Genomic DNA, 20632 nt, shown 5'->3' with positions numbered 1-20632 from the left:
GCTCATGCGTGTCAGATCCTACGATTGTTAGTTATAAATCTATTACAAATGTCAGAGGTGCGTTTTCATTTCTTTTTATTTAATCATTAATTACAATTCATAGATTTGAATGATTATAATTTTCACTGCATAGATGTATGCACTCAAACAAAAGACATGTTTAGATTTGAACGCAGCTCAATGGAGAATTTCCGTTTGTGAGCCCCCGCGCGCCCCACACAGGAAGACTGCGGTTGTTTCACATACAGTTTTAGCGGCCAGTGACATTTACCGTCCAATGATGTGGGTGTACTCAGTATGTAGCCCTGCCCGCGTTCGTCAGTCCCTCCGCTCCCAAAACAAGGAAAAGTATAGAAACAAATAGTTTCTTTATCAGCGCTTTTAAGTTTTACTTTGCCACTCCATTTGCGCGACCGAATTAGTTTTAATAGGAAAAGCGCGCGCACCCGGACACCGTCACCACCGCAGCGCTGGATTATTGTTTTTTCCACAACTGCACATCACATAGTATGTCAAATATGGGGAACTTTATTGTAATCTGTTAACTGAAATTTTAATTAATACAGGCGAGCGATCATAGTGCAGGTGTGTCGTGGTTTTGTGTACTTTGCCGACAGCAGAAGAGTTATTCTTCACTGAGACTGAGAATGGTTCATCCTGCACTGGAGTTCAGCGACTGTTACTCCGACAGCCCCGATTTCAGAGAGAGATTGAAATGCTACGAAAACGAGCTGGAGAAAACCAACAAGTTCCTAAAGGATGTCATCAAGGACGGGAACAATGTGATCAACACGTTTAAAGGTAATCTCACAGCGACAATGATGATGAGGGTCTTCTTCGCAGGGGGAGGCGGATGGATGGATGGAGGTGTCCGCCTTTGCAAAAACCGATCAAATGACCGAATGAAAACGCAGGGACAGCCAATGCTTGTGTTTTGATCAAGTTTGTGTCTTTAGGCTTTCACTTGCAGGTCGCTGGTCGGTTTTAAGGGGGATTATGAATTGCGGAGGGGAGGGTGATCTGGCAGATGGTGCGCGGCTTTTGGAAGATCCCCCACTCGGGGCGGACTAGAGATGCTGGCAGGAGCTTTTAGGAGACGCTTGATTTATTTATAGCTGCCAGGCACCTTTATTTTTTCAGATTAGTAAACGGAATTGAACTGGAAAGTTTAGAGATGAGGTGTGAAAGTATCAACAAGATGATTGAGGGTTGAAGGAGAGCCCAGGAATCATGAAGCCGGATGCTATCACTATCAGCACTTAGCAGCACTATGCTGATCTCATACAAGACACTGTGCATCCTCGAGTTAAAGGAGAGTAAAAGAAAGAAAGAGAGCAAGAGAAAGAGATGGAGGTGGTAAACCAGCATTCAGAGAAGCAGACATTACACACACACACACACACACACACACACACACACACACACACACACACACACCAACCACAAAAGCTGTTATGTCTCTCTTCCTCTTTCCTCTTCTGTTGTTTGGCTTATCTTTAAAGTGTTTTGAAGCAACAAAACGCAATTGGTAGGTTTCCAAAATCCCAGACTTGATCAATCTCTTCTCAATAAAGCAGTTAAAGACACAGAAAGTGTCACTGCAGTGTAAACAGAATATTTTGACTTAAAACATTGTTATAAAACTGATTTAAAAAAAAGTAGATTATCCTTCTTTCAATAACATCCGAACCATAAATCCTGCATTGTACTCATTTGGGCTGCTGTACTGTCACAGGCATCAGCAAAATGACAATGACACAATTAGGCATGGGCCGGTTTAAGATTCTGACGGTATGATAACCTTGGATAAAAATAGCATGGTATCATGGTATTGTTATTACTGCTCTAAAATATGTTCTTTTAAAATGTCTGAATAAAAAACAACAAAACATTTTCGCCATTGAAAATTATATACCTTCATTTATTTTAAAAACACAGATTACTTTACAATTAAAAACAGCATTTTGGATATTTTTTCTGCTGGAGATACTGTTGTCCTAAAAAGCTTTTAAAAAAAAAGTAAATAAAAAATCATACACATACCTTAGGAACGGGATTACAGAAAATGTTGACGGTTTTAAAACCTTGACTTTTCCAAACCACAGTATACCTTGAAAACGGTTATCGTCCCATGCTTAGACACAACACCAGGTTGGGGCTTCTCTACTGTGGTGTTGGTGTAAAACAATACTACACAGCCTTGTTTTAAGTAGGCAGTAAAAAGTTTTAAGTTAGCAGTTAAAAAAAGCATTTACCCTCACAGAACGCTGCATCTTCTCAACAAGATGGTTTCCTGGGTCTATGTGTGGAGCAAGAATACGAGAACTCTTCAAGTGTTTCATGTAAACGTCAATATGAATCATATTTAAAAATTATTTCTGTTATGGAAACTTTGCAGCATGTTTTCATTCACTTAGGGCTGTTATACACTCTGCACGAAAGGTAATTTTCAAAAATCTATTGTAGGGGCGCTTTAACTGCTTTCTGCACTGTAAGAGTCAAATGTACTGTCACATTATTTCATGCATCATAGGAAGTCTAAGAAAATCTGACTGAGATCACAACTGCAATCTTACTTTTTGTATAGGCTGCAGCAGCCAGCAAAAGCATAGATACCGTTATGTTTAAAAATACAACGCTACTCAACTTCGTGACATATGATCAAGACTTATGAGTTTACATGCGCTTTGTTTGTTTGTGTTTCATTAACATGTTCAAAATTATTTGCACTGTGCATTTAATATGTAGTAAAATGTTCAGTTACTTTATAAGGCTTTAATGGATTGCGTGGAGCCTGAACGTCTTTTTTGTTGTAAAAGTGTCAGCAGACATTAACATAATGAGAACTGGGTCAGTTAGCATTTCTGTGTGGAGTTTGCATGTTCTCCCCATGTTTGTATTGGTTTCCTCTGGGAGCTCTGATTTCACCCATAAGTCCGAAGGCATACGCTATAGGCGAGTTGGGTAGGCTAAACTGTCTGTAATGTATAGATGTTTTCCAATGATGGGTTGCAGCTGAAAGGGCATCTGCTGCATAAAACATATGCTGGAAAAGTTGACGATTCATTCCGGTGTGTTTTTAGAACAGCAATTCCTTTAGTGATAAAAACCTGAAATCAGTAGATCTATAATAAAGTTATTACACAACACACACACAGGTTTGTTTTTTGTGATTTGTTGGGACATTCCATAGGCGTAATGGTTTTTATACTGTACAGACTGTATTATTTATCACACTGCAGCAACCCCAGGGAACTTTGAGCATTCTTACTTTCTTAAAATGCTAATGTGTAATATGATTTATATCCGTTTGACAATTAATCGTTTCGCAAAACCAATGTCATTACAAATATCTTTCTTTATGCGTCACAAAACGATGCACATGTATACACACAATATGTACAGTAGTTAACATTTGAAGTGGATCAGAAAAGTTCTTCAACATTGTCTTAAGATCATTCAAAACACATGGTTTTAGGACAAAGTGTTGAGCCACCTCAAACATTGACAAAATATTATAGCTGTCAATGTTTTAAGTGCACAGCTTATATGAATGGAAATATATGAAGAATTTAAGAAAGAAATATGATTTTAAATGAAACAAATGCAATCATAAAACCCCCCAAAATTTTATTAATATAATGGAAAAAAAATTTTTTATATCATAAATAGTAATTAATATACACTGAAATCATGAAATAAATCATGGGGTGCTGCAACTCTTGCAATAAATAAATACGAAACTTAAACAAGAAAATTTTAAAACAAAAAAACCCAATTGTGCCATTAAAATCTAAAATACCCTTTTCTAATATAAAATCATCATTTTAAGACCTTATCCTTTTATCCCGTTGTCGTTGTCAGATGATTTGGGGACATGATTTGACCAATTAGAGATCAGTTTCCATTTGCATATCTCTGGCTAAATGTTGTTGAAATACTTTACAGTTGGTTTTCTGTCATAAATGTTCTTGATGACTCAGCTTTAATTTATCTCCTTGAGTAGAGCTTCCTTTTCTAATTTCTAGGGAAGTCATAAACGCACTCGTTTTGTAAAAAAAATAAAAATACAGGAATGCTGATAGTGTTTTTATTTTGCCGGAGGGAGCATGCAAGATTCTAATTTGACTAACCATAAGCCTTGTTCTGTACCTCAGAGTGCAACACTCCAAAAGCAGACTGCTGAGCCATTAAGGCAGATTTCCTCACGGAACTGTGTGGATCACCACTGGCTGTAATTTGATGACTGCAGTCTGCTTTTGGAAGCTTCTAGTGTCTTGGAGGAAGTCTTCAGTGATTCAGTACATAAAGGAGTCACTGGAGCCCACAGTATATTTTCTCCAGGGGTCCTACTATTAAAGTTCTGCAGCTTCTAAAGTCATATGACCTGACTCAGTGTTTTCATTTTGCTTACTTCCTGCATTTATGTAGTTTAGCACTTTTTGGATTTTATCACGGATAGTGTTGTGGATATGAAACCTAAGAAAGGAAGTTGAGCGTTTCCTTTTCTCCGACAATGAGGAACCTCCTCAGTGATCTATTACTCCTGTTATGACTAAACAGAGAACACAATCATGACAGACTTTTAGAAGGATTGAGGACGCTTATATGCAATATTAATCTTAAACAAACATGCTGCCCAACAAATAATGTGAGCCTAGTGTTGAGGCCTGTTATGTTACAAAGGCGTCCATTAGCAGTCATTTCCACACGTTTTTGCACAGCCCGTTCAAACATCATCTGTTTAGTTTTGCAATCTCATTCTGTCATCTATTTCGACTGAACCAACCAGTTCTCCAGGGTTGTTGTATTATACCAGGATGTTATTCTTAGCGTCAGCTGTGGCAAACTAGTTTATAACCTGCAGTGCAAATGGATTGTATTCTTTTTTTCGGTGTGTATAATGTAAAAAAGCTAAAATAGTTATTTTATTTTCGGTCAGTGTGTGTGCTTGTCAGAGTGCCGAACAGGGCGGGTTTTGTGATCTGGTTTGGAGAGCGTGGTCCATCATGCCAGCTCCTCATGCTTTAGACAAACACACTCTTTGTGTCCTTTTCATCAGAGGGGATATAATAGTTTAAGCCCTTTCCTCTGTTAGCACTGCTCATTTCACACAATGCACATGAAAATATTACAACATTACGCTAACATTTTTATGAGTAAATTGTAAACAAAAATGCAAGAATGCTTTAAATTAATAACGAATATTACGGTAGACACATAAAATGCAAATCAGAATATTAGACTAGATTTTAATGGATCACCTGACACTGGAGAAGTTGAGAAAATTATGGCGGAAATTCTGATTGGCAATAAATTAGTAATAAGAATAAGTTAAATAATGAAAAAAGTATGAAAATAACAAATTTGTAAAATATTGTAGGACTGACTCAGGAATTATGCCCCTATTTAGTGGGACCAATAAAACACAATGAATCAGTTTATTAATTTGTGATCAGCAGCAGTTTAATTTAACCATTGAGTTGCATGGTATCTACAATCATCAAACAAATAAAGCACAAATTACAATTAACACAATACATCACATAATTTCAACAACTACAATTGTGAACATGGCCAATAATACACATCTATATCAATTCAAAATATTCCTTAGCAAACACTATTTCACCTGAAGTAAAGCATGAAAATAAACCAATAACTCACAAATTCAATCACACAGCAACTCTTAGAAGAAGAGAAAAGCAAATGTGCATCATTTTCAAGCTAATGCTGTCCACACATACCAAACAGACTGCTAATCAATCAACTGTTTACTGTGAAGGTCTAGCTCCTCCCACAGTAATACTAGGCCAATCTGGGCCAATAGGAATTCTGTATTCTCAAATAGTTTGGTAACACTTTATTTTGATGGTCCATTTGAGGATTAGTAGACTGTCTGCTTAAAATATGCTGATTAGGCATGGGACAATAACTATGCCTCGGTTTGCAAAAGTCAAAGTTTTAAAACTGTCCAAATTTTCTGCTATACCGTTCCTAAGGTATTATACTTATATATAAGATTTTTTTTATTTACATTTTTTAGGACAACAGGATCTCCAGCAGAAAAGATCTCCGAAGATGCCGTTTTAAATTGTAAAAAAAAAACAAAAAAACAAATGAAATTAAGACAGCAGAATTATTTAGCCTGACATGTTTACTGTTCTTTCCCAGAGAGGGGTTGCGGCTGGAAATCATCCGCTGCGTAAAAACATGCTGGATAAGTTGGCGGTTCATTCCGCTGTGGCGACCCCGGATTAATAAAGGGACTAAGCCGAAAAGAAAATGAATGAATGAATGTTAACTGTTACAAAATATTTTAAATGTTTCCCAAATTAAAATATATTTTGTGCAAAAGGGAAAGTTTTTTAATAAAAAAAAAACATATTTCAGAGCAGTAATCTCTTAACCGTGAAACTGTGATGTTTATATCACACTGCCAGAATCTTATACCAACTCATGCCTACTGCTAATACTGCTCCTTCAACAGACATTTAACTGACTATAAGAAACTTTGCAAGAACATGTCAACTTACATTAACCCTAACACCAACCCAACAGTCTGCTTATAATCTAATGAAAATTTGTTGGCATGTAGATGCATTGTAACTTAAATTCTACTAACGGACCATCAAAATAAAGTGTGATCAATAGTTTTTTCAAAATTCTAATTTATGTATGTATATATATATATATATATATATATACATATGTGTGTGTGTGTGTGTGTGTGTGTGTGTGTGTGTGTGTGTGTGTGTGTGTGTGTGTGTGTGTGTGTGTGTGTGTGTGTGTGTGTGTGTGTGTGTGTGTGTGTGTTTAAATACAGTATATAGGGTTCCTGGATATGTCTTCTTTTTTGCATTTCTAAATTTGTATTTGTAAATCTCCTAAAATGTCCAGGATTTGGCATTAAGCTCCTACTGTCATAATTAAGCCATGTTTTTTGCATTACATTTACCCTTCTCTTTAACGCCTCACTTTTGGTTGGTCATGTTCTGTAGTGTACCATACTCAAACACTGGTCAGTGTGTCTCAGTCCCTCAGCACGAAGACATGAGCATTCAGTTCCTGAATATTGTACAAGTAAAATTTAAATAATTTTTTATTTTCAATTTCAACTGATATTTGATTTCACTTGAACCTACTGAAAAGAAGCATTGTCATGTTAAAGGTGGTAAATGCACAAACCATTTTTAATTTTTTTTTATTATTCTATTTTGGAGGGTCAAAAGTTTATTGGGAAAAAAGGATGTTATTACAAATTCCACAATTTCATGGTTGTGAATGCATTTGTCAAGTATTTACAACCCCTCTCCAACCTCACCCCTATATCCAATCTATTTAATCATAAAAAATAAAATCTGCTAATTATATATTATGATATTTTTTTGAGCTTCCAATAGTCTGTTTGAAGGCACCCATGATCTAGAGAATTAACTTTAGAAATTTCTGCTTTTCTTTTTTTTTTTTTTTAAAAAAGGCCAATGATCAAAACACTTTTAAACCCCAAGTTGACTTGGAAGAACAACCCAGCTCTGACAAGTCTGTGAAACACTTTGCAAGAATGCATCTTACTGACAGTAGCCTTTACTGCCGTGTGTGTGTGTGTGTGTGTGTGTGTGTGTGTGTGTGTGTGTGTGTGTGTGTGTGTGTGTGTGTGTGTGTGTGTGTGTGTGTGTGTGTGTGTGTGTGTCTGTGTGTGTGTGTGTGTGTGTGTGTGTGTGTGTGTGTGTTCTGGCATTGAACCTGTGTAGAGAATTCGAGACATAAGTCCATCCGCACCAAGTCCCCCAACATCTGATTTCACTTACCAATAAGGCTGCTTTTCTTATTTCTCAGAGATTCAGTAATTAATGGCTTTGTATGCTAAGTGGCCCACAACCAAGTAGTGTGGTGAAAGGTTGTTTGCGTTTGAATTTCCTGGCCGTGGTTTGTATTTCTGTCTTCAGTGAAACAGTGAGAGCTGATATAGAGAGTGTTTCATTGGACCTGGTTAGAGGCCAGAACAGTAAAGATGGAGGAAGATGTAGATGCCCTGCCATTCACTTAAAATGACTTAACGATGGACATTTTACTTGATTGTATACTCTTTAACATAGAGCATGCACATTAGCCTGATTTGAGCTTCAAAGCAAAAAGGTTTAAATGCATTTGTTGCCAACATGCCTTACTTAAATAGAACTAATAGTTGGCTTGGGATGTGGACAGACAGAGTGGACTGGCCGTTAAAGCTGCTAGCATGTGGGGCCCATATGTGAACCGAACAATGTTTTTCCATTGATGCTCTTCATAAGTTGCAATTTATTCTGGCCAAAAAACAAAACCTCACAAGATTAATGTGGATTTTTGATGGTTTTCCCTCTGGTTTTGATGCTGTTTCCAGAGTACTCGCTAGCTGTGCAGAAGTTCTCTCAGACTCTTCAGTCTTTCCAGTTTGATTTCATCGGTGACACTCTGACTGATGATGAGATGAACATCGGTGAGTCAACAGGTTTTAACCTCTTTGGTGTCACGCTCTATTTACAGCTATGGAAAAAATGGGGAGACCACATGAAAATTCTTTGGATTTCTATCTGGATTCATGATTTATAGTACTGAAGACAGTTCTTCTGGATTTAAAAAAAGGGAAAATAAAAGTAATTTGAAGATTTTTATTTTTTCTCAGAAAAATTGTATGCTTTCAAATATTTGTGTTGGTGTTTATTTTTGAACCAAACAGTACCAGTGTTTAAATTTCAGAAGACTATCATAAAAATCATCATTTGCTCAATTAACATAAAACCCTCATGTGGTTTTAAACCTTCAAAAGAAGATTTTTTGAAGAATGCTGGTTTCTGGGAATTTGGTCACATATCATCAAACAGAAGAAAGAAACTCAAATTGGTTTGTAACAAGTGAAGGATGATTAAATAATGAGAGAATTTGACATTTTGAGTGAACTGTCCCTTTAAGAAATCACTATTTGGTGAAATAACCCTGATTTCAGCATAATTCAGTCACTTTCTGAATAAATTATTTTTTATAATTTTTTTTTCATAAATCTAATTTTATTTTAAACGTTATTAAACGTTTATGTAATGAAACAACTAAAAATGTTTTACTTAAAACTATATCTAATAAATTCAGTAAGTTCAGATAAACTAAGAATAATGCAGTGGTCATTCATTTTTTTCATACTGTCACAGTTTTGTCCCATTGTTATTTCACTTTTGTTCTGCAGAGTTGTGTAATGAAGTGTGCCACAGTGCAGTTCTGCATATTTGTGCATGCATTTGAATTGTGTGTGTTTGTTTATGTGACCACATGCTTTACCTCCACAGCTGAGTCATTTCGTGAGTTTGCTGGTTTGCTGCAGGACGTGGAAGAGGCCCGAATGATGCTGGTTGGTGGCCTGCATTTCCTACCATAACCATATAAAATATTGTCAATCATCATCTAAAATTGTATGCAAGTGACACCTGAGATCTTTAGATATGTTAACCATTAACAACCTGCAGGATTGTGTGCATTGTCTACATTTTCCAGTAATTTTTTTTCATTGAGATGTCTGTAGTTTAAAAATGAGTTATTGATTACGGATTGTATCTGTTCAAATCTTGTATAGCAGGAAACTCCAGATTTAGATAAAAACCTACATCCTCATTTCTCAAACGTGTAGAACACACACTTAAGCAATTTATTTTGACAACAGTACTCATGCACATTCATAACCCAAGTTAAGTGCAAGACAGGACTGAAATAAATACTTGCAGCTACAGACACTTAACAATATTTTTATACACGTTATGAGTGAAGTTACCAAACAATTACTTCCTGCAAAATTTTAGTCAGAGTTAATTGATCATATCGATGTTAAGCATATCGATGTTATGAAATTATGTATTACTAATACATTATTAGAATTACTGTGTATTATTAACCAGTTGTACTGCCTAACATATTACATTGTTACAATTTTTTTATTTATCAAAGATGTATCAAATTAAAGATGTATGTGATGTAAATGATGTATCAGAATTTTTTTTATTTTAATTTTAAGAATTTCCAAATTAAATAAAATCCTAAAAAGGGTCTCATGCTTTCCACATAAATAAAAATAAAAACCTACACCTACTTTAAACATTAGAATAGGATTGTAGAATGAAATATTTTTACATTTAAACAGAAAGTTGAACATATGATAAAATGTCAAAATATTTAGAGTAGACAAGACAATACATTTCACATAAGATAATATGTAAATGACACATTGGCTTACACTGTGTCATAGGAAAAAAACAAGAAAATAGTAATAAAAATTCATTCTATTCCAACATTTGGTCATATAACAAAAGTATAGTATTAAATATATGAATACATTTACATATTGGTTTTGTTCCTCGCCACTGTCACCACTGGCTTGCTTGGTTTGGGATTTGTGGAGCTGCGCATAGATGGATTTGCTCTTCAGTGTTTGGACTTTTAGCAATGAAATTTAAGCCACACTCAACTGAACTAAATTGAAATTCAACTCTGAAAACTAGACTGACACAGTTTCAATTTAATAGAACTTCTGTGTGAAGCTAATTTGACACAATATTTATTGTAAAAGCACTATAGAAGTAAACATGAATTGAATTTAATATTCATAATTCATCTGCTATTAGCAAGTATGACAAAAATGTGTTACTTGCTATGACGAAAATGTGTTACTTGGTGGCTAGTAGATATTAATCTGCTCCACTGTGCGATTTCTTTACCTCTGACCCCCATATATTGAACATTAGCAAAGACAAGACTTTTTTATAGATACTGTAGAGACGAGACAAAAATGAGAAAAATAAGTTGTTCTCACCTTCTCACAGTGCCTTTTTTCTCTTGCAGGTTCAGAATGCTTCTGACCTGCTTATCAAACCTTTGGAAAAGTTCAGGAAAGAGCAGATTGGAGTGACAAAAGTGAGTATTACTAGTATACACATTTTCAAACATTGAGAAGACCACACCATATGCTTATAAATAACTGGCAGCAAACTCATTTGCGCTACTGCTTCCTTTCATATTCAGAGAAAATATACCACAAAACAAATTTATGCATACATAAATAGAAGTTGGTAATTGTGTGTTTGTATGAGCATTCTTATGAAAGTAACACACATACAACTTGACTGGAGTAATGTGTCAGCATCTATGGAAAAACTATTAGTTTTAGAAAGAGTTGCAGAGCTTTCATAGCTCCAGAAGGAAAGCGAGATCATTTGTTGGAAAAAAAACAGCACATGGAAAGTTTCAAAATTCCTAGGACTTTTCACCAGATTAGGCTCTGTTCACACCAACATGCTTCAGTTAGCAATATTGAAGTATCTTTTTCATTTTAGCAGTATTTCAGTGTGGCTACTGTAATATTATTGGTTGTAAGGAAATGGTTAGAAGTCTGCAAAAGGTTTTACAAGGACAATTTCTGTTTTTGTTTTCATGCAGAATGGCTTTTACAATCTGGAGCACTTCCACTCCAGTTTTTTTGGTCTGTTTTCTCAGTTTTAGATTGTTTGTTGGCATGTCTGTGTTTCAGGAGAGACGAAAGAAGTTTGAGAAGGAAAGTGAAAAGTATTACTCTCAGCTGGACAAGCACGTGAACTTGTCCTCAAAGAAAAAAGAGACACAGCTACAGGAGGTACATATAGTTTTCATTCATTCATTCATTCATTCATTCATTCATTCATTCATTCATTCATTCATTCATTCATTCATTCATTCATTCATTTATTCATTCATTCATTTATTCATTCATTTTTTCTTCGGCTTCCTTTGGCTATTTGTGAGGGGTTGCCAGAGTGGAATGAACCGCCTATATATAGTTTTGTGAAATTAAATAATGCAAAACTATTAGTATTCTATATTTGATCACTTCAAACCATCACAATATCAGCTATAATATTAGATAAAGGACAGTAGGTTGTTAATATGGTGCATAATCCAACGTTTCTCTCTGGGTAAAAATAATTATGCATCTTGCCAAAACAAAACTGTTCAAAATATAGTTTTTCAGACAACTCCACTACTACTGCTTCTACTAATAATCAAGTATTGTATGTTGGTTTGTTGAATTTTAAATGGGTCTAGTTCTTGCTCAATGATAATGATTTACTGATGCAATGGTAAAAAGTTTGCAAATACGAAACATGATCAAACTGGGATCTTTTTCAAAGACTAAAGTATAAATAATTAGGCAATAAGCAGTATTGGTATGAGCTAGTAGTTGTATGTTATGTCCACTCTTACTAATAATATAATCATTGTTTTTGTGTGCTTTTAGGCTGATGAACAGTTGGATAAGGAGCGTCAGGCTTTTTATGAATCGTCTGTTGAATATGTATACCAGATCCAGCAGGTTCAGGAAAAGAAGAAGTTTGATGTTGTGGAGCCTGTATGTGTGAACTTCCTTTTCCTCAAGCACACTCTTTTATTTTTATAACCTTTGTTGTAACAGATGGTTTGTTGTACGATCAAAAAGTCATTTACTGCTGTGTGGATAAAAACAAGAGATAGCACTGCATCTGTTGAATTCATCTTGAAGCAAAGAACGAAGTGATTAGAGCATGTTATGCTAATAGATGTGTGTCTTTATGTGTAATTGACAGGTTTTAGCATTTCTACAGAGCATCCTGACGCTGAATAATCTCACCGTTGAGATGACACAGGATTTCCTACCATACAAACAGGAGCTTCAGCTCAGTCTACAGAATGTGAGAGCTTTACTGATCGATAATGACTCTAAGCATCCATCCATGTAGATAGATGATGAGATCAGCAGAACGTGAGCCGCTCACTGTGCTGCTCTGCTGGTTTGTCCCTCACTCTGTGCTGTTCAATTTTTTCTGAGTGGTCTATTAGCAAATGCTTTTATCCAAAGTGTTTTTCAGTAAATCTATAACAGTTTATTAGATTGGTGGGGGTTGTGAGCTTGAAAATTAACAGTATTTCACCACTTATTATTAATAAATGCTGATTGGCGAAAGTATTATTTTAATGATTCTTATTTTAAAATATTTGCAATAGGTTTTTATTACTCACTTAATATATTATAAAGCATTCAGTTGTTCCTCCGCTGGAAACTTTGTTGACAAAGCTTTGTTTCCATCCAAGGATGCAAAAAATGCATTATTTTTTTTTTAAATCATAATTTCTTGATAAACTGGTGCCAAATATCAATAATAAGAAAAATAGAATTTGCTGTGGGAGAAGCCACTGTTGGCCTTCTTTCTTATATAATGAGTTATTTGTGCTTTAAATGTGTGAATAAAATATAGAAAGGTAGAAAGAATATGTTTTTATTTGTGTATTTTGAAAAAGTAACAAGCATCTTGTCATTTTTATTTAGCATTATTTTATTCAACATTTCAAAATGCCCATAAAAACCATTGGAAGGAAACCTAGCTAATGTGCTATTTTTCATTTATTATTATTATTTTTTTGATTAATAGAAGAACAGCATTTTAAAAAATATAAATATTTTGCAACTTTAATTGCCGTATTTAATTAATTTAATGCATCCAAAACTGTGGACATGGAACTGTATGCATGTTTTTTGTTTGTTTGTTGCAGACCCGTAACCACTTTGAGAGCACCAGAGAGGAGATGGAAGAGCTAATGAAAAGAATGAAAGGGTCAGCAAAGATCAGTATTAGACATGGCCAGCCTGCGACTATGGAGGGTTACCTCTATGTGCAGGAGAAATGTGAGTCCTTTTTAGTTCTGCATTTTATCTCATCTCTCAGTGCGCATAGATGTGCAAGAAGTCGAAAACCAATATCTTGGTAGGTAAATGAATCCGAAGGATGAAGCCCATTAAGGTATTGAATTTTTGAGTAAAATTTCCTGTTTAACGGAGAAGATTTTTTCAACACATTTCTAATCATAATACTTTGAATAACTCATTTCTAATAACTGATTTATTTTATCTTTGTCGTAATGACAATAAATAATATTTTACTAGATATTTTTCAAGACACTTCTTGACAGCTTAAAGTGACATTTAAAGGCTTAACTAGGTTAATTAGGTTAACTAAGCAGGTTAGGGTAATTAGACAAGTTATTGTATAATGATGGTTTGTTTTGTAGACTAAAAAAATATATAGCTTAAAGGGGCTAATAATTTTGTCCTTAAAATGGTGTTTAAAAAATAAAAAAAAACGCTTTTATTCTATAAAATAAACAAATAAGACTTTTTCCAGAAGAAAACATATTATCAGACATACTGTGAAAATTTCCTTGCTCAGTTTAATATCATTTGGGAAATATTAAAAAAATAAACACCAATAAACACGTAAACACCATTGTTTCTTTATTCTCATGTCGATCCTGTGAGTGTAAAATCTGAAAATTGAAAAACAAGCCAATCAAACTAAACACTGACTCTGGCATACCACAAGGCATCATTATTACACACACATCAAGCATGCTTATTACACTTACAATATATATTTGACTCTTATTTTAAAAACAAGACTGGCATTATAGAGCTCTTAGGTAATCAACCAAGTATCTCCTCTCATCACAGCTCATCGTCAGAATGCAAAATGCAAGATATACAGATTATTCATTGATTCAGAGGCCCCCAAAGAGGCATAAGGCATGTTTAACTGTAACATTTGTTAGTTTATTGCATACGTTTCAAAGTGCAGCATCAGGCCCTGACAAGAGCTACAGGAGCTATAGAAGACCAGAGCTTATCAATATTCACAACCCTTCCAAATATGGTCAAAACAACCATATCATATTAGGGCAAACTTCTGGGGTTGGAAATGGATTTGTGAAATTATTTCTGGAGAATCTTTACTCTTATCTAAGCATCATACCTTTTATTTTTATATCAGAGAACAATTAAATCAATGCATTATATGGCACCTTTAAATCTCATAAGACATGTAATGGTTATATTTGCACAAAAGGCTCAGTTTCCTTTATCCAGTGAATTATTTAAAATGTTTGTCATTTATTTTTATCAACTGTGAGACGAGTCATATTTTTAGTCTGTGCTAATCAGCAGCCTGACACAGATGAAGTTAATTGACCTTCAGTTTAAAATAACCCTGAATAATCCTTTTATAATTCAGCCTGTGAGAAATCTTTCTGTGTAAAAGAAAGAGCAGCTAGTAATTGACTGTAAAGGTCAGTTCCCACACAGCGCAAATCTTAATGTGAGTTATGATAGTTTATAAAAGCCTTCAAAACACAGCTTTCTCTTGGGTCAAATGCAGCATTCTGCACTTCGATATTTATGTAGATTACAGTGATGCTAAATTGTATAATTTATTGCTGTTGACATCGGAATTCTTGTAACTGTGCTGGAGTCATGTTTCTATCTTAGAACTCCGCAATCTTCTCACATAATAAAATGATTCAAACACAAATCAATATTTTATGAGCATTTGGCAAGTAATTTTGATATGTGGATAATTTACATCATTTCAGTCAGGGTAAGTCACTACTGACCGACTGACAGAAGCTATCAATTACGAAACTGTGTACCATATCATATCTAATCAATAATTTAAATGATACACATACTGTTTGTCTTTCTGCCCTTGTTTCTGTCTCTAGGGGCTCTTGGCGTAACCTGGGTGAAGAATTACTGTAAATATTTCAAGGACAACAAGTTATTTATTATGGTGCCAATGGAACAGAAGGCGGGAATCAAACAGGTGGGGGATTATTATTGATTAGGTCTTTGAATGTCAGTGCTTTCTTCTAACATTTGCCTTTTTGTTCTCTTAGACCACAGCTCAACTCACACTGAAGTCCTGCATACGACGTAAAACTGACTCCACCGATAAACGCTTCTGCTTTGACATTGAGACCAGTGAAAGGTGCGGCTCTTTTCTGTAATATCAACTTATTCTCAGGGCGGTTTCTTCTCTTTGCTGAATGCATTTTGAATGAAAGTTTTCAAAGGAAACGAAGAGGCAGTAAACTGAACAGTTTACATTTTTTTTGTTAAAGCACTAACATGATTAAAAATCTTTCATAAAAACATGTTTTCCTCTTGAAAGTGTGTGCATGGGGTCTTAAAAAGCATTTAAAAGTGATCAATTTAGAGAAAATTAAGACCCGTAAAAGTATTAAAATTATACAATTAATGTTTGTATCATCTTTGTATTATACATATACATATATATATATATATATATATATATATATATATATATATATATATATATATATATATATATATATATATATATATATATATATATATATATATATATATATTTGTTTAAATATATTGCATGCTGAAGGTATGTCTTTTGTTTATGGAATCCCACTAAATTAACATCATCTATTATACCATTGCTTGACTGCTGATTGATAGAGCAGTTCTCTTTATGCCAAGATGTTAAACAACATTGTTTACTTATGGGGAAATGCTAGTTTTCATGTAAAGGGTTAGAGGATAACTCGTTAGAGCCATTTTTAAATTCAACCACCAGGCATGAAAAAATTTGAAATAACTAAACTGCTGTATGTTTATAAATAAATTTGTTCTATTGAAATGGTGTCTGAAGTTTAATCCATTTAAAGGTCAGGGTGTTTGCTGAAGCCCCACATACAGAGCACAATAATTATGTTTATTGGTCAAATTCTTGTTTCTGATTCTCTTTCTAACCTTACATTGGGTTAGTCAATTGATTAATGTTCTTTTACTTCCTATCCTTCTCAATTATCTTACATCGATAAGGAGTTATCACAAACTATTGTTTATTTGTGTTGTTTTACAATGAAAATACAATAAATGTTAATTCAAATTCCTAAAAGTCTTTAAAAGGCTGAAAATGTATGAAAACAAAAAAGACACTTTATTTATTCCATTGTAGTTTGTCTAAATGGTTTGTTCACGTCAGAATTATAATTTTGACATAAATTACTCATTATCATGTAAACATTTATTCATCTTCATTCACAAATCAAGGCATTTTAAAATAAATCTAAAATCCTCTGAAGATCGTTTAAAAATTGAAATGATGATCAGATTCATTTTGGTTTTAAATCACACAGAAACATTGATCAGCAAACGGAAACATAAAACTCAACCATACCTGCTTCTCACGAATCAACCAAGCATGCCAGACCTTTTGTGACCATTTTTGAATGCTGTAAGCATTGTTCACAGATTTATTTTTGTATGTAAAAATTCTAAATGAAATCTATTCATCTCATAAAGTGATTATTTCTCTTCAGAGGATCATCAAATCATATAGTTTTCAAAACTATATCTTTAACATTTTTGATCACTATATACAGTTGAAGTCAGAATTATTAGCCCCCTTTTGATTTTGATTTTCTTTTTTAAATATTTCCCAAATGATGTTTAACAGAGCAATGAAATGTTCACAGTCTGTCTGATAAATTTTTTTCTTTTGGAAAAAGTCTTATTTGTTTTATTTCAGCTAGAAAAAAAGCAGTTATTAATTTTTAAAAAACATTTTTGGGACAAAATTATTAGCCCCTTAAAGCTAATTTTTTCCCCCCGATAATCTACAGAACAAACTATTATGCTCAGAAATGTGCTGAAACAATCTTCCCTCCATTAAACAAAAATTGGGGAAAAAAATAAACAGGGGCGCTAATAATTCTGACTTCAACTGTATATTTTCTTTGTGTTTTTTGTGCATTAATGGATTGAAATGTACAAAAAGAAAGTAAAGGAGGAATACATAATGAGAGTCACCTATTCTTTTAAAAAATTGAAGCAATGTGAGATTGAGTAAATGGTGGCAGAATTTACATACTGGGGTGAACTAACCTATTAGGATTTGTGTGTTTCTATAGAGGCAGCCCTGTCCTGCTCCAGGCTATTTCTGAGGTCAACAGGAAGCAGTGGATAGAGGCCATGGATGGGAAAGAACCAGTGGGTTTAACGTTATCAATGATCACATTAAGAGCTTTCTGTGTATGATCATGTTTTTAAACCTTTTTATCTCTGTTCCAGATTTATCATTCTCCCATTCAAAAGCAGGCAGAGAGTAAGTATAACTTGACTTCATCAGGGTCATTCATTTTAGCATATATGTATAATTTTTTTCAGCTTAATTGAATTAATTAAATAGTCTGCTCCAGACTTTCTTAAACACTTGTCAAAAATCTACCTTCCATATGTACGAAAACCCAAATGTCCTTAATATTTTGAAAACAAAATAGCGTGTCTAATTTTAGTGGTTAAATTAGTAGTTTTTCCAAATATTCAAAGAGCATTGGAATGTCGCAAACTGTAGATAAGGTAGATACTGTAAGTAGGTGATTTCATCAAAATGTTTGGGTCCAGTACAGTTTTTTGGTAACACTTTAGTATGGAGATCTACAGTATTCTCACTTTTATATGAGGCTCTTATTAGCTTGCATATTGGCTGTTTATGAGTCTTGTTCTGCATAGCCATATTATACATCTCTTTATCCCATGAATGCTGTTGTTTGGAACTTGTTTATTCATAATCCCGAACTAAAAGCATCTCTGTTTAAAAATAGCAAGCACCCTGAATGATTTCTGAAGTGTGTAACTGAACACTAGAGTGAGGGCTGCTGATTTAAAAAAGAAAAAAAAAAAAAAAAAAAAAAAATATATATATATATATATATATATATATATATGTGTATATTTTTTAAATCAGCAGCCCTCACTCCAGTGTTCAGTTACACACTTCAGAAATCATTCAGGATGCTTGCTTTGTATTTTAATAATAGTTTACATTGTGTTTACTGTGTTTTTAGGTAATAAATATAGCTATGGTGAGCTATCAAAAACATTAAAGCTCATTTTTGAACTGTAGTGAAGATGTGATGTCAGTGTGACTACCAGATGTGGTATTAAAAGTTATTCAAATCAAACATTCAGAGGATGTAAAGTGATAAAATGGAATCATTATACCATAATCCTTTGATTTGCATCACAGAATGACTGTAATCATTTTATGACAATATCTACTAGAATATCACAGTACATAATGGTAATATAATAACACAATGCTCAAAACGTTGTAATTACTGGGTTATTTTTGCTAGCATCCCAACGATCTGATTTTAAATGCATAAACGCTATAAAGGGGAAAACTGCAGAACACAAGAAATTTTAAAAATAGATGGAGAAAGTGCTGCTTAATAGATAGATTGTGATATTTGCAAGCTTGTGTAATGCCATGTTTAATTATGCTATAAATCGTGGGCAGTAACCTATTAAGAAATGCGCACGAGGATGATGAACTGTGTTCATTTTATGCAGTATTAAATCTTTTCTTTCTTTTTTTTTCCTCAGTGGAGCTGAATGACCTCGGCTTCAAGTTTGTCAGAAAATGCATCAACTTTGTGGAAACAAAAGGTGCTGTCAAACACCTGAATATAACTCATTTACTCTAGTTTCTCATTTTCATTTCAGCTAGTTTGTCACCTGTTCTCACAAGACCGAGTCTCTGTCCTGTTTTTGCACTTCATGGCCACCATATGCCGTAATTAATCAGAGATGGAAAGACGAGCACAATGCCTCTGTTCATTTGTTAGATTCACGTCTCAAATACAGCCAACAGAGGGCAGTATCACACCACTAGTGTTCACATCTGCCAACTGTAAATAGAAAACATTCTTTTCCTGATTTTGTTTGCACTACAGAACTACTGCTGATGTGGCCAAAGAACCAGAAACACAGACACGCACGCAATCAAACATCCAGATTTATATCAATAATGTATCACAAATCAAAAGAGAGTACATTTATGAGTGCAGATTTAAATTCATTGCAGCCGTGTATACGCACCCCCTCACTTTTTCTCCAAAACCTGGCTGTAGTGTTTTTATGTTTGAGGCTGTTACAGTACAACAGTAAAATCAGGCCCGTTTCTAAGAGCGATTACACGTTGACTGCGGGAGGACCGAGCACCAGCGGTTTTGTTTGAAATACTGCCGTATGTGTTCGTCGGTCTCCAAGCGTGCTGTTACTCACATTTCCCAGACGTGTAAGTCCAACATTGTCATCAGGCACAACATGGTGTACATTAGCAATCAGTAAAGCTTGGCGAGCTATCGTTTGGAGTTATTGTAGAGCTAATGACGACCGAAAGTGAACCAAAAGCGGGCCAGATCCACCGCTGCTGTCGTTTTTCAGTAGAGCTGTACTTTTCCACTGCAAGACACTCCCACCTTTCTTTATCCTTCATGCCAGGTTCTCCAATTTTCTCAGTCTATAAATCATGCTTTCTGTTTCTCTTTCCTCGTTTTTTCAGTTTCTCTCCTCTTCTCTTTCTTTCTGGTAGGGCTGACTCAGGAAGGGGTCTACAGGACAGTGGGCAGCAATATTCAAGTACAGAAACTTCTGAATGCCTTCTTTGGTGAGGAAATGAGCAAATGAACATCTGTTGTGTGTGTGTGTGTAACAAACATGCCCTCTCATACACTCACACACACATACACACACACACTCGTAACAAAAAACAAAGCAATCTGCATTAACGCACAAACATTTACAAGCAAATACACAAACACGCTTGTTTTCTTGACGGGAAGCTTATCGTGTTTTATGTGGATGATAAATTTAATGACTCGTAATTCTGAGTCCAGCGCTCTGTGGTGTGTTTAATATCTGCAGTGTGCTTTGTGAACTTTGTGAGGAAAC

At 34.6% G+C, this 20632-nt stretch overlaps 1 protein-coding gene across 2 annotated transcripts in view; it reads left to right on the top strand.

Annotated features, from left to right (window-relative positions):
- Positions 1 to 294: 294 nt before the first annotated feature.
- Positions 295 to 20632, top strand: part of ophn1 (oligophrenin 1) — a 61140-nt gene continuing 40802 nt past the window's right edge. Inside the window, exons 1-15 of one of the 2 annotated variants that reach the window (XM_073952370.1) lie at positions 295 to 507; positions 621 to 801; positions 8384 to 8479; positions 9321 to 9382; positions 10864 to 10935; positions 11549 to 11650; positions 12293 to 12403; positions 12618 to 12722; positions 13582 to 13714; positions 15580 to 15680; positions 15754 to 15845; positions 17806 to 17884; positions 17966 to 17999; positions 19283 to 19345; positions 20274 to 20348. In XM_073952370.1, coding sequence (XP_073808471.1) covers positions 648 to 801; positions 8384 to 8479; positions 9321 to 9382; positions 10864 to 10935; positions 11549 to 11650; positions 12293 to 12403; positions 12618 to 12722; positions 13582 to 13714; positions 15580 to 15680; positions 15754 to 15845; positions 17806 to 17884; positions 17966 to 17999; positions 19283 to 19345; positions 20274 to 20348 — 1279 coding nt within the window. In that variant the 5' untranslated portion in view covers positions 295 to 507; positions 621 to 647. Of the gene's footprint in view, positions 508 to 617; positions 802 to 8383; positions 8480 to 9320; positions 9383 to 10863; positions 10936 to 11548; positions 11651 to 12292; positions 12404 to 12617; positions 12723 to 13581; positions 13715 to 15579; positions 15681 to 15753; positions 15846 to 17805; positions 17885 to 17965; positions 18000 to 19282; positions 19346 to 20273; positions 20349 to 20632 lie in introns of both variants that reach the window. The other variant, XM_073952371.1, reaches the window with a different exon arrangement.

This window comes from Danio rerio, chromosome 5 (assembly GCF_049306965.1).
Source record: "Danio rerio strain Tuebingen ecotype United States chromosome 5, GRCz12tu, whole genome shotgun sequence".
NCBI classification, from domain to species: Eukaryota; Metazoa; Chordata; class Actinopteri; order Cypriniformes; family Danionidae; genus Danio; species Danio rerio.
The sequence above is the reverse complement of the archived record's forward strand: the minus strand, read 5'-3'. Positions and strand labels throughout refer to the sequence as shown.